We start from the raw sequence: 14,990 nt of genomic DNA, 5'->3' as shown, positions 1-14,990 counted from the left end.
CTGGTGGCGCAGTGGTTGAGAATCTGCCTGCTAATGCAGGGGACACAGGTTCGAGCCCTGGTCTGGAAGGATTGCACGTGCCGCGGAGCAACTAGGCCTGTGAGCCACAACTACTGAGCCTGCGCGTCTGGAGCCTGTGCTCCGCAACAAGAGGCCGCGATAGTGAGAGGCCCGCGCACCGTGATGAAGAGTGGTCCCCGCTAACTGCAACTAGAGAAAGCCCTCGCACAGAAACGAAGACTCAACACAGCAAAAATAAATAAATAAATTAACTCCTACCCCCAATATCTTCTTTAAAAAACAAAAAACAAAATCCGGCTCCCTAATGAGATACTGGGGTTCAGGACAGCCACGGAAGCTGTCATGGATGCTTTGATGTCCCAGGCGGCACCCCGTTTCATGAGTACCCCCCTCCAGCTCACTGCCACCCCTTCTCCTGAATGTTGCCTTTGGCTGACGGGAGCTGTCTTGCGCCCGTGCCCATATCCACATCCTTATCCCCAGGTCACTCTCCAGCAGCCCTGGGCCAATAACTGACACGGTGATGCAAAACGTCAGCCCCCCTTGTCCCAAGAAGGAACCAACCGTGTGGTACAACTCATCCTCCAGAGACCCCTGTGGGCTCAGGCTGAAGCTAGACTCCAGCCCAGACACCATTCTTCACTTGGCTCCTCCCCCCGCCCTAGCCTGTTTCTCTCACTCCCCTTCTTTGGGAGCATGTCCTCAACACATCACAGGCACCCTAATCCCTGCCTCAGGCTCTGCTTAAAGGGAATCCAGTCAAAGACAGAAGCCATCGACACTTGGGTTCACCTTCCTCAACGACCCGCCGGATGAGAGCACATGGCGGGCACAACGCGCAAACCTTGAGGACTGGCATCAGGTCACCCCGAGAGTCCGCTCGCTGTGTTCCAGGTAAACAGAACTCACCTGTTGTGTTAGACAGGGCCAGCGATTCCATGGAGCCCCGCGGGGTCTGCTCTGTGGGCGTCATGTCCTCGGTATATTTCAGTGAACTGATCGGATGACGGGTCCGACACTGCTGCGTGGACATGCCCCCTTCCTCTTCCATCTCCTCCTCATATTTGGGGACTTGGATGCTGCCTCGGTTTTCGCTGAAGCTCTGGCTGGACATATCACTGTAGCTCTCCTGGGACCTCAGCCTTCCCGGGTAATAGTCTTCTCGGCATTCCTTGATGAAGCTGCCACTGTGCCCCTTCATGGCCAGCGATGAGCTCCTTTTGGGGTTGCTGAAGTGCTTGGCCCACATGTCGGGCTGGGCCCCGGCCCCTTGCCCTCCCGGACTGTAGGGAGTTCTGATGTTGCACTGGCTTAGGAGCTGCAAGGGGCTCTGTGACTGGTTCGGCTCCATCTTGTTCCCGTAATGGTACGGCTCGTCCCGGCTCCTCCAGATGGGGTCCCGGTTGAGGCTGGGTGTCTGGCTGGACAGGCTGAGCAGGTCCATCTGCAGCGACAGGGGGTCCACGTCAGCCGACAGCCGGTTGGAACTCACCTGCAGCTGGCTGTGCTGGCTCAGCATGGGCTCTTCGGTCTTGCCCTTGTTCTTGCCGATTTTGGCGCTGCGCCGGGACTCTTTGGCCCGGGCGTTCTGGAAGGCTGAATCAGAAGAGTCAGAGCCGTTGGGGTCCTCCCCAGCACTGCAGGCCCGTGAGCAGAAGATCTGGCCTTGCTTGGGGAGGAACGGCCGGCCCAGGAGGGACTTCTTGCAGTGAGCACAGCAGAAACAGGTCTCAGTGGCATGCCAGTGTTGGCCATCATAGGTCATTTGACCTTGGTCGATCCCTGGGAAAAGAAGAGACATGAAGAGGCTGACGAGCTGCTCAGAGTTATTACGTGACGACATAAAACACACAGCACCCTGGTTTGCCTGAGGCTTCCAGATGCAGCAGAATAAAATGTCAATAAATCAATGATCAGGCCCCCGTGTAAATAGCAGTCATGTCCTATTAGGACGGCCCCCTCGTTCTACCCAGTCAGGTCCTTCTCAACTCATTTGCTCTGAGTGCAGAGAAACTAAATCCAAATGGCCTGTCCATGAATCCTTCCGCCTGGGGCGCGTTCCTCCAGATAAACAGCAATAATGATACTAGGGTGTGAGAAGCACTGCTTTAAATGCTTCACTTAACTTCTCAACTGTACGAGGTAGGTTTCTAATATTACATCCATTTTTCAGAGGAGAAAACAGAGGCAGAGGAGGTTAAATAACTTGCTTAATGTAAAGGAGCTAGGAATCATAGATGAGATCTATACCCAGGAAGTCTTGTTCCTAACCATGACCTCGATAATCATCTTTCAGTCTACTCAGGGGTCTGCTCAAACGGCAGCTCCATGGAGAAGTCTTCCTGTCCACCCTAAAAGCTACTCTCCACCACTCTCCACCCTTACCTGCTGTATTTTCTTCACAGCATGGATACTGCTTGACACTGAGCCACTACATATGTGCACGTGTTAATTACTAAAAGTGAAGTTGTACGATGAAGTTTCTGGGATATCTCCAGGAACATGGCCTGGTACATCGTAGGGGCTCTTCATGTGTGGAATGGATGAATGAATTGAATTCCATCACCAGTGCCTGGCATTCCAAAGGGTAATTACTTTAGCAGTTTAGTGGAAAGGAAAAAAGTGGACTTCAGCTCACAGTAAGGAAAAACTTGGATGTAGTCTGTCAAAGACATCACCTCACCGTAAAAATGCATATCCTTTGCGTAACTTCTGTCCCGTGCCTGGGCTGTGTCTCGTTTACATAACATTGTTACACCTGCTTCTGGGAACCTCCCATAGCCCCTCTCGTGTCTCAGAGTCTCTTCTGCCCTCTTCTGGTTACAGGACTTAACTTCCCTGTGGGACACCATCTCCCTGCCACCCTTGGGCCGTGAGCTTTGGGCGGGGCTAAAGCCACACCTGGACCAGCACTGGCCAGTAAAAACACCGTATCTCCCAGCCCAGTTACTAGTTCAAGGGTGGGCACCTGACCTGCACCAGGCCAAAGGGAGAGCCACCTGGGACTGTTGCTAAGAGAGCGACACAGGGAGACTCTCTTTTGACAGCAGCTGCTAAACGGGCAGAATGGGAGCCGGGAGCTGTGGGACCTACCTCCCAACCTCTTGTAGGGAGAGCTTGAAAATGCAGACCCAGCAGTGACTGTGGGATGGGAAGGGACCTCTGCAAGAATCCTGACGCCTAGCGATCAATGCCTCTCCCGAAAGGCAGTACCAATGGGAACTTTCACCTTTGGTGGCTCGAGTCCTGACTCTGAACTTTCCAAGAGTAACCTCTAGATAACTGTCTAGAGAGGCTGTGAACAAGAAACAGGGGAAAGGAGAAGGGCAAGAACAAAAGGCAGATGGCGCAGCAGCCTCTCCGGGCCCTCCCCATGTACCCCTCACTTCCCTTTATGTCCCTGGAGCCCCGGGAGAGAGAAGCGTAAGGTAGATTCTTCTCCTAGGAGCTCCTCCCTGAACTAAGGGGTCTCTGTTTATTCAGGAGTCAGGCCCTAGGGACCAAGCGGGGATTTTTAGCAGGACAGGAGCCACCACAAGGGTCACTCCAAGATCAGAGGGACACTGAATCAACTCTCTTTCAGCACCGCATTCCCAGGAGGAGTGAGAACTGGCAGGGGAGGGGCTAGAGACGGCAGGCGCAAAGCTGGGGCTCCAGAAACATTTTCTCCTCCGTCAGGCTGCCGGGGGAAGCAGGAGCAGGCAGCACAGGCAGGCCGAACTCCCTGGTGAGGCATCAGGACTTGGACAAACGCAAGTTCAAATCGCAGCTCCATGCCATGCCAGCTGGTTGTAAACATGCTGAAGCCCGTCAGCTTGGTTCCAATCTTGGCTGGGCCGCTGTTGGGCTGTGTGACCCTAGGCAAGTGGCTTCATGTCTCTGTGCCTGAGTCTTCTCCACAATAAAACAGGGATAATAATAGTACTTACTTCAGAGGGTTGCTTGAGAACTAACTGAGTTAAGATGCAGTGAGTGCTCTGCTAACTCTTCCCAGCCCTCTTCTTGAGATTTTATTAGGTCTCAATGCCTGTCTCCCTCTCTGCTCTGAGGGCCGCTACCTGGATGCTGTCCAAGAAAGAACTCTGAGGCTGGCTCGGCCCTCCCTCCCCTCTCCCCTGTTCCCTCTCCTCCAGAGAGCTTCCACTGACATCCCAGCTGCCCTGGATCCTCACTGTGACCTCCAGCTCAGCACAGCATCCCAAGCAGCTGCAGCCTTATCCACTGCCTTTCAGAGGTGTGCGGCAAGTCCAGTTCCTACGGGCTGTCCCTCCACCAGCTGCCTCCCTGTGCTTCTGCGAGGAAACATACTCAGATGCGGCAGCAGGGGCCTAGTTCTGGGGATGGGGGCCTCACAAAAGGCCGGGCCGCGGTAGGGAGAGCGGAGGGGGAGGCATGTTCCAAAGCGGCCCAGCAGGCAGTGAAACGTGGTCCCTGATAAACATCAACGATGTCAGATGGTGCTCTGAACTGCTCCTGAACTCTAAACATCTGGAAAAGGGCTCGGCCGTTCCACATCTAAGCGTTCCTTTTTTATTCCCTCCCTAAGCCCTTTAAGTACTTCTCTGAGGGTGTATGTGTCTACTGCTGCTACAGCCTCGGTATGTTTATAGGACTATTTACTCTGCTGTGAGCAGGCAAAAGTACCGTTGCCCTGGCAACGGCTTCCTGCTGTAGGGTCCGCACTGAGTGGCTGTATAAATAGGGAATATTTGGATAATACGGTCAGAGCAAAGCACCCAGACACTGCGGTATGTGTGATATACAGAGCATACCCCTTCTCTGTCGCAAGAAAAGTATGTTGTACAGAAAAGTGGATTTAGGAAAAGAAAAATCAGGGACAGCATTTTAACCACAGCAGTGATAATACTGCAGGCCACAGTGGTCCCCTTTTCTGACAAAGCACTGATGCCTTTTTACGGCGTTCAGAAGAAAGGAGAAGAGAATGCCAATCAAAGCTAAAAAGAAGACAGAAACAGAAGAAAACAGGGAACTTCTGAGGTGTACATGCTCTTGTCAAGAAGGTGGACAAGAGACATATTTTCTCTTGTCCAAGCTACTGAGCAAAAATTCTAAGTGGCAGTTTCTGGAGAGGCTTTTAAGCCTCGATGGAAAGGGACAGAAGAAATAGAAATACTAACAAGCAGGGGGTATGGCTGCCATAGGTAAGCTGTCTATACTCAGCCTCTCTCAGCTGAGCAGGCATCTCCCTGCAGACCCAGAAGCCACAGTGAGCAGTGCTGGGTCAGCACCATCACACCATTTCCCCTGATCGAGTCCCACCCCTCGCCCTTCCTCACCTGCCCCACCACCTGTCCAAATCAAGCTCATTTCCTAGCTCTTAGAATAAAGGGAGGTATGTCTGTTTAACCTCTTTGACCCTGTGAGAAATGCATCAGGCTGTGAGAGGGGGAGGTTTTTAGGGGTTGGGGAAAGGGGATTTTCGCAACACCCCAGCTCCCAGAAGGGAACGCTGCTGGACCAAGGTTGGCACAGCAAGGCTCCACCCTGGGCCTGGCAGGGACTCCAGAGCAGAAGGGCTCCACAGAAGCAGGCCTGAGTCCATGGGATGGACTCAACGACAAAGGACCACTAAGCACACAGCAGGTGTCTCCAAGCGGGGCACAACAGGCTCTCAAACTGATTATCTCCGTATCTCCCAACTACAGGTAAGAAGCTGGCAGCCTCCGAGCAGACTTCTTGGAATTGCACAAGCCACAGGAAGATCAGGCTGCTGGTCTCAAACACATTCATCTGCTGCCAACTTTTTTTTTTTCTTTTTAAAGGGCAGCCCATTCTCAAGGTGCCAGAACAGGAAAGCTGAATAAGAAGCTACAGATGCAGCACGATCGGGAACAGCATGGAAGGGCTGAACAAATCAGCTACTTGAAAAGGGAAAATGATTTTCACCATCTCATATCTGCCACGTCTTTGGGGAGTTTATAGCTTCTGAGCTATTTGAGGTTCTCTCACTTCGTTTCTGGCTGGGTCAGCTTTTGCTGACTTTTTTTTAAAGACATGCGTGCCAGAAACCATTTGGTTTCCTTGACTATCTCTTCCTACCACGAGGACTGCTTTGTTTCCTCCCTCTGCTGACCCCCGAGGTTTTCCGAGGAGGCTGTGGAAGACGTCTGTTTACATTTTCCCCTCATATCTTCCTCTGAGACCTCTCCTCCTCCCTTTGGTAGTGGGACTGTATACCTTGGGGGTGGGTTTATGATTCAGGCAGACCAATGGGAACTCCCTATTCTTTTCTTTCCAGGGTGGAACAGATGACCAAATGAGGGGTTACAGCATTCCTATTTGGAGGACCTGACTTGGATATTGGAAAAAACACGATCCCATCCTTTTAGAGAATACCAGTGCTAAGACTAAGTGTAGCTGGGGGGGTCATCTTGGCCACCTTGCGAAGAAGAGAAAGCAAACTGAGCTGAGACACGGAGGAGAAAAAAAGAACCAGACTTTGAATCCTTGAGCCATCCTTAACTGAAACCAATTTCCTTCTTGGCTTTTCTGGTCCTGTGAGCCACGAAATTTCCTTTGTCACTTAAGGTACTATCAGTTGGGTTTCTATCACTTACAACCAAAGGGATTCTAACTATACCAGACACAAAGCAGATCCAGTCAGAGTAGGACCAAGCTGAGCACCAAGAGTTGCCTCACCTATGTGTTGGGCACAGGTGTCGCAATATTCTGCGTACAAGGACTCGAAGCAGTGGCAGCAGTAGGGCCTTCCCTCCTTCATGATGTAGCGCTGGCCGCCCAGCACTGTCTCGCATTCGAAGCAGCAGAAGTGTTTCATGTGCCAGTGTCGCCCCTCAGCTTCTGTGCATTCGTCTGCAAAGATGATCTGGAGATGGAGAAGCCAAATGGTCAGTGGATAAGAGCCAGCCATGAGAATGTACTTTAAAGGTGGAAAGCTATGAGGGCCCCAAACTGGAAGGGTAGGGAAATAGGTCCTGTCCACCAATTATTAAACAGAAAATCTATATGTGTATGTTTATTCTCTATCTATATCAGTTCCCGCGTGTGGATTTGCCTAAAGCACAATCAAAGAGTTTCTGGCCTGGTCGGTGATTAATTTAACCACGTTGTATAAAGACAAAGAACATGCTACCCTAAAGAATATAAAGCAGGACTAAAAACTGACAGCTCATGGGCGCTTTGGCCATATCGATTTAATCTGGCTTATGTACAATATTTTTTTAAAATGAGAAATGTCATATAAACACCTGGAATCCTGGTTTCTCTTTAGAAAACACGTGTTTGGCAACGTGTGCTACACATTCTTGCATGGCAACAATAAGAGGGGTTGCTGCTTTCAGATGAGTGATGAGTTCTGTAGCTTGTCATTTTTTTTCACCACTCACTGTTACCTTAAAATGAGTCACCTTCATTTACGATAACTGTCTAGTCCTCAGAAGCATTTGTGTTTTGACCCCTAAGACAGAGTTTTTTACAATTTCAAAGCACAGATTTAAGAGCTTACTGCAGACTACAGTAATCAAGGCAGAAATAAGCTCAAGTGTTTATGGCCAATTGATTACTGACAAGGGTGACAAGGACATTCGATGGAAGAAAGAATACTCTCTTCAACAAATCTATCTGGGACCACTGAATAGCCATATACAAAAGTATGAATTTGAACCCCTACCTCACACCACATATAAAAATTAACTCAAAAGGGATCAAAGACCTAAATGTAAGAGGAAAAAAACTATAAAATGTTTAGAAGAAAACACAGGTGTAAATTTTCATGAACTTGGATCAGACAATCAGACAATGGTTTCTTAGCTATGACTACTAAAAGCATAGACAACAAAAGAAAAAACAGAAGTTGGATTTCACTGAAATAAAAAACTTTCATGCTTCAAAGGACATCATCAAGAAAGTGAAAATACAACTACAGAATGGGAGAAAATACTTGCAATTCACATATCTGATAAGGGACTAGTATCCAGAATATATAAACAACCCTTACAAAGCCACAAGAAAAAGAAAAATCACCTAAGTGAAAAAATAGGCAAAAGATTTGACTAGACATTTCTCCCAAAAAGAAGATATGCATATAGCCAATAAATACATTAAACAAATGCTCAACATTATATGCCATTAAGGAAAAGCCAATCAAAACCACCACAGGATGTCACTTCATACCAACTAAGGTGACCATAATGAAAAAGACAAACAAGAATTGAGGAGAAAGTTGTATGGAAACACAAAAGACCCCAAATAGCCAAAGCAATCTTGAGAACGAAAAACGGAGCTGGAGGGATCAGGCTCCCTGACTTCAGACTATACTACAAAGCTACAGTAATCAAGACAGTATGGTACTGGTACAAAAACAGAAAGATAGATCAATGGAACAGGATAGAAAGCCCAGAGATAAACCCACGCACATATGGTCACCTGATCTTTGATAAAGGGGGCAGGAATGTATAGTGGAGAAAGAACAGCCTCTTCAATAAGTGGTGCTGGGATAACTGAACAGGTACATGTAAAAGTATGAGATTAGATCACTCCCTAACACCATACACAAAAATAAGCTCAAAATGGATTAAAGACCTAAATGTAAGGCCAGAAACTACCAAACTCTTAGAGGAATACATAGGCAGAACACTCTATGACATAAATCACAGCAAGATCCTTTCTGACCCACCTCCCAGAGAAATGGAAATAAAAACAAAAATAAACAAATGGGACCTAATGAAACTTCAAAGCTTTTGCACAGCAAAGGAAACCATAAACAAGACCAAAAGACAACCCTCAGAATGGGAGAAAATATTTGCAAATGAAGCAACTGACAAAGGATTAATTTCCAAAATTTATAAGCAGCTCATGCAACTCAATAACAAAAAAGCCACCCAATCCAAAAATGGGCATAAGACCTAAATAGACATTTCTCCAAAGAAGATATACAGACTGCCAACAAACACATGAAAGAATGCTCAACATCATTAATCATTAGAGAAATGCAAATCAAAACTACAATGAGATATCATCTCATACCAGTCAGAATGGCCATCATCAAAAAATCTAGAAACAATAAATGCTGCAGAGGGTGTGGAGAAAAGGGAACACTCTTGCACTGCTGGTGGGAATGTGAATTGGTACAGCCACTATGGAGAACAGTATGGAGGTTCCTTAAAAAACTACAAATAGAACTACCATATGACCCAGCAATCCCACTACTGGGCATATACCCTGAGAAAACCATTAATTCAAAAAGAGTCATGTACCACAATGTTCATTGCAGCTCTATTTACAATAGCCTAGAGATGGAAACAACCTAAGTGCCCATCATCGGATGAATGGATAAAGAAGATGTGGCACATATATACAATGGAATATTACTCAGCCATAAAAAGAAACGAAATTGAGCTATTTGTAATGAGGTGGATAGACCTAGAGTCTGTCATACAGAGTGAAGTAAGTCAAAAAGAGAAAGACAAATACCGTTTGCTAACACATATATATGGAATTTAAGAAAAAAAAAATGTCATGAAGAACCTAGGGGTAAGACAGGAATAAAGACACAGACCTACTGGAGAACGGACTTGAGGATATGGGGAGGGGGAAGGGTGAGCTGTGACAAAGCGAGAGAGAGGCATGGACATATATGCACTACCAAACGTAAGGTAGATAGCTAGTGGGAAGCAGCCGCATAGCACAGGGAGATCAGCTCGGTGCTTTGTGACCGCCTGGAGGGGTAGGATAGGGAGGGTGGGAGGGAGGGAGACGCAAGAGGGAAGAGATATGGGAACATATGTATATGTATAACTGATTCACTTTGTTATAAAGCAGAAACTAACACACCATTGTAAAGCAATTATACCCCAATAAAGATGTTAAAAAAAAAAAAAGAATTGAGGAGAATGTGAGAAATTGGAATCTTCATTGATAGTGGGAATGTAAAATGGTGCAGCTCCTCTTGACAACAGTTTAGATTCCCTCAAAACGTTAAACATAGAACTACCATATGACCCATCAATTCCACTCCTCGGTATATACTCAAGAGAACAGAAAATATATGTCCACACAAAAACTCGTATATCAATATTCATAGCAGCATTGTACATAATAGTCAAAAAGTGAAAACAATGTAAATGTCTATCAATTAATAAATGGCTAGACAAAATGTGATATATACACACAACTGGTTATTCTTCAGCCATGAAAAGGAAAGTACTGATACATGCTGGAACTCGGGAAAACCGCAAAAAAAATGTGCTAAGTGAACAAAGCCAGACACAAAAGGTCATATGCTGCATTAATCCACTTATATGAAGTGTCTGGAATATGTAAATTCATGGGGACAGAGATTACTGGTTGCCAGGGGCTAGAGGGAGGGGAAAAGGGGAGTGACTGCTAATGGACCTGGTGTTGCTTTTTCGGTGATGAAAATGATCTGGAATTAGGCAGTAGTGATGGTTGTCCAACTCTGTGAATACACTAAAAACCACTGAATTGTACACATTAAAAGGGTAAATCTTATGCTGTATGAATAAGATCTCAATAAGCAAAAATTTCAAACCACTTTAATCATCCTATTCTATTTGCCATTAGATAATATTAAGTATCATGAGCATCAATTTCCGGATGTGGAAACTGAGGCAGGCAGGAAAAGGGGCTGCCCACAATCACTAGAACTGGACCAACTACCTGCCCAGAGGGTCTCTTTTGAATATCACTGGTAGCATTAGAATCCAAGTTAGATAAGGCCAATTGACTTCCTTCTAGGGGAGTGAGTCTCTGATTGGCGGCTTTTAAGGAAGAGATGCCCACAGTAATAGTGGACTCTGGATGAAAAAGAGGAGTGTTATTTTCAGGGTCCCACATTGCTGGTTATAGGGTCAGAAAGAACCAAAAACCTACTTTATGCACGAAGAAACCCCTGTCCAAGATCTTTCTCCTAATATGTCCCATAAAATCAGTCAGGTTTAGAACGTTCTCCTTTCTGCCCCCAACTTTTAAGTTAAACCAGGTTTTCTATCTTTCAGCTCCCAGACCACACCTAGGTGTGCTTCTGCTGGGAGAAAACACCAGGTATGAACCTTGTGTCCGGACTGCTTTCTTACTCGGAAAAGCAAATTCAAGTACCTCTTAAGAGTGTGGGGCAGAGGTATCCAGACGGAGTAGCCATGTGCCCCCTGAATGCTCATCAGACCTTTTGTAAATTGTGGGAGAATCGAATCATGCTACCCATTTTCTTGTCTTCTCAAACCAAACTGTCCCATCGAATCTCAGGAAACCCAAGATTTTAAGATAAACGACACACTATTACTGATGATGATTACTTCCTGGGATTTGGGCTGAAATCTCAAGTTGCACAAAGCCTTTTATTTTTAGAGTTCTGAACTGACCTAGTGCCCCTGGAAATGTCCTCAGCCCTAGAAACTGTCTTCCACCTAGCGGCCCATGAGACTGTCACATTCAGTAAAGCAGGTCATAGTCCTGGACATTCTAGCAACGAGGGATGGGGGGGCTTCATTTCTGAAAGGGTTAATATAAGAGGGGAGGGGAGTGGCCTATGGTTTTCTTCCATGCAGGAACCACAGGACAACGTGCTGGCTACGGTGTAACCCAGGGAGCCGGGCGGACTCTGACCTCGTCGCAGGCTGCGCAGCGCGGCTTCAGGCACTCCGCGTGGTGCCTGCCACAGTATATCTTCCCATCTTGGTAAAAGTAGATCAAATCCACCAGGAGCTCGTTGCAGACAGTGCAGATAAAGCAGGGTGGGTGCCAGCAGACACCGTGTCCGGCGCGCGACGCAAACACAGCAATGTCCCCGCCGTTGATCTGGCCTCCGCACTGCAAGGCGAACAGAAACGTCAGGAAGAGGAACACCGGCGCCCCGTCTCTCAGCGCCACGCGGGAGGGATACACAACCACCACCGGCATCACTAGCTGGTGACTGAGCGCTTACTTGCAAATCAGTTACTGTGCTACCTGCTCTACACACAGGCAGGCAGGGTTTTCTTGCCCTTCCCCCACTGCCCCTCCTAGGGCCAACACGAGGAAGACCCTGTCACTGAGAAAATAAGCAATCCCAAAGGGGGGAGAGAAAGGAAAAGTCTGCCAGCAGGAGGTCTCATGATCTTTTAGATACTGCCAACTCCCTCCAGAGGCCCAGCCAGGACTACTGCTAGAAAGAGTAGGCTGTGTGGGGTTTGGGTGATGCGTGAGTGGGGAGGGGGTTTAGAGGGCCTCTGGGAGGACCTGGAGGTCTGCACTTTGGATGGTAGGGAGTGGGTTCATAAAGACATGCCCACTTTTAACATCTTCTCTAGAAGCCTTTCAGGGATGCTTTTTTTACCTACCATCTTTTTACACAGTCCCGATTGAAAAGGTACCACTCCTAAAGCCAGACTATGAAAAGGGCTTCTTTCTCCCCTTCCTGAGCTCACTCATTTCCAAAGTCCCTTCCCCCTATCCAGAAAGGAACAAGGCAGAGTCCCTGATGACCCACGCTTCCAGTTGCACTTGGGATAAAATGAATACGGTGCAGTCTTTGAGGGAGGAGTAAAGTGTGAGGTGACAGGTCCGGGGGAGGCTCTCTGCTGACCACGGTGTTGGCCTGAGGTTCCCAGCCTGAGGGTCCAGCACTACGGCTCCACATGAGTGGCTGGGGGCAATGTCCAAGGAGGAGAAAAGCGACCTCCAAACCTTTCGCACACCTTGGCCAGCAGAAGGGTTGTGACGCTTCATAGAAAAGAAAGTCAAGGTCTCATGGAATAGTCTCGGGGGCCTCATTCATGCGAGTGACCAGACATAAGACAGACATTACGTTATGCAAAGTGCTACCCCTGCCTTTTGTGCTAACGTTGGTAGCTGAGGTATGCATACTTCTAAAAGGGAAACTGAGGCACACTCAGGTTTTCCAGTTTATTTGCTCCAACACTGATTCGAATTGGGCTACAAGCATCAAACTAAAGGTTGTTGGGAGCGCTCCAAGGTCACGAACCCGGGGAGAGATTTTTATAGAGAAGACGTGGAAGCAAAGTGCGGAAAGTATTTCAGGGACTAGGGATTAAGCAGTCCCCTTATTTGGGAAAGCCTGGTTGGCTGTTTGCAATTGGTTGTTCAGTTTCACTTTCTCGGATTCCACTACCCTGACTGGTTTAGGTTTTGGTCTGCTGATACAGGCTACCGAGGCATTAGAGCCACCCCAGTCCAACGGCCTCCTTGTTTAATTACTTTAACAACACGGAATCCCACTGAATCTTCACCGTGATTCTATGACCTAGGCATTTGTTAGCCCCATTTTGCAGCAAAACCATCAGGAAAAGTAACATGGTCACTGCCATCTGGCAGAAACCTGAGTCAATCTTATGTCTTTCTGCCTCCAGGCTCTCGTCACTCTTCCATGCCACTCTTGACACCTGCCCATGAAACACCCAACCTTCCCATCGTCTTAGGGAAGTCCGCCTGGACTGGTGAAGAATGACCCAAGAGTGGCAGAGGCCCTGAGCTGAGCACACAGAATCTCACATCTTAACCTCTGACCACCTACATCTCAGGGGCAGGTGTCAAGGATGAAGGGCCCATCCCACTGCCAAATCTGTGGTCCTCTGGCTTCCCTGTTAAGTTGCATCTCCATTCCATCCACCTGAGCCTTCGCACACTATCCCTCTGAAATCCCCAAAAAGGGCCCCCAAATGGTATCCCCTCCGCTCAGGTAGTATCTTGCCTTCTCTTCCTCAATCCAGTTCACATATTTTCAGTATGTGAATGGGTCCCCAAAGCACTTAAGGAGTTAGATAGGGCTACTGTCTTAGCAGCAGGGCTAAGAGATGTGCCCAAAATATGACCATCAGCACCAGAAGGCTTTTGGAGGTCAAGAGGTGGGGCAGGGTGAACCCAGGCAGGCTGGATTCTCACCCTGCTTTCTTGAAAACCCTCCTCCACCATGCCCGGAGCACTCTACAGGAGAGTCGAAGAAAAAACAAATCCAGACTTTCGACTCAGTGAGGTCCTAGAGAGAATGCAGGGGGCTTCATGCACTGTGCTGAAGAACCCTCAGATCCAAGGGGGTGACCGTTTACCACCTGCTTAAACGGCACTGCTCCTGGGATGACCCTGGGAAAGAGGCTGACCCATGGTCCAGGCAAATTCCACTTTCTAAAGGACTCATTTTGAGATGTAACTCCATCATGCCATTCCTCTGCTCAACTCCTTCCAATAGCTCCCTATCTCCTTCCAGTGGCTTACCCAACCCTCTGTGAAACATGACTTCATCTACTCATTCTCTTCTTTATCCCCTCTGCCCTGCCACACTTGCCAACCTGCTGTTCCTCAAACAGAACAGAAATGGCTCCTGCCACAGGGCCTTTGAACTTGTTGTTCCCTTAGCCACGCCCCCCATTCCACCATCTGTATGACTCGCTCCCCCTCAGTTCCTGCATGTCTTTGCGGGGCCTTCCCCGTCCCTTTACTGAAAATTGCAACCACTGCACTCTCCCAACACTAACCTCCTTCCCCACTGAATTTTTTCTATCTTATTTATGTTACTGTCTGACTTCTCCCTTAGAACGGAACTCCTTACAAGGGCAAGATCAAGCTTTCAAATCTTCTGTCCACGGCTGTATCCCCCAGGCTTACAAAGTAGGTTCTCGGTAAAATAACTGTTGAATGAATGAGTGAAAGGATGCCTCGCAATCCACGCTCACCTGCTCACAGATCGCTCCTGTCATGGTGACCGGGAAGGGCCTGACATTGCCACGACCCAGGTTTTCACGTTTCCGCTGGTTGCTGAAGAGCTTCAGCTCCCTCTTCTCTTCCTCATCCAGGGAGTTGCAATAGCGAACCTGGACAGACACAGAGGATGGCACGCAGGGGTCACCCTTGCTCCTGAGGGTTCCTGAAGCCCAGGCCTCAGACTGTGCTCACTAAACACACTCCCATTTGGTTTCACAGTCTTTGTGGGCACTTGAACACCACCAGGCTGGGGGCTATTTCAGTGAGTCTCTACC

The 14,990-nt window shown here is 48.1% G+C and overlaps 1 protein-coding gene across 9 annotated transcripts in view; it reads right to left on the bottom strand.

The window, feature by feature from the left end:
- The window catches only part of PRICKLE2 (prickle planar cell polarity protein 2), a 342,455-nt gene that overhangs the window by 43,633 nt on the left and 283,832 nt on the right, over positions 1-14,990 (bottom strand). For all 9 annotated transcript variants that reach the window (XM_033424782.2, XM_033424776.2, XM_049715455.1 and 6 more), the window contains 4 exons: positions 14,688-14,825; positions 11,626-11,829; positions 6,682-6,868; positions 931-1,803 (listed from right to left, as the gene is read on the bottom strand). In XM_033424782.2, coding sequence (XP_033280673.1) covers positions 931-1,803; positions 6,682-6,868; positions 11,626-11,829; positions 14,688-14,825 — 1,402 coding nt within the window. The remainder of the gene's footprint in view (positions 1-930; positions 1,804-6,681; positions 6,869-11,625; positions 11,830-14,687; positions 14,826-14,990) is intronic.

Source organism: Orcinus orca, chromosome 10 (genome assembly GCF_937001465.1).
Source record: "Orcinus orca chromosome 10, mOrcOrc1.1, whole genome shotgun sequence".
Classification (NCBI taxonomy): Eukaryota; Metazoa; Chordata; class Mammalia; order Artiodactyla; family Delphinidae; genus Orcinus; species Orcinus orca.
Note: the sequence above shows the minus strand (reverse complement) of the source record. Positions and strands in the feature narration are given on the sequence as shown.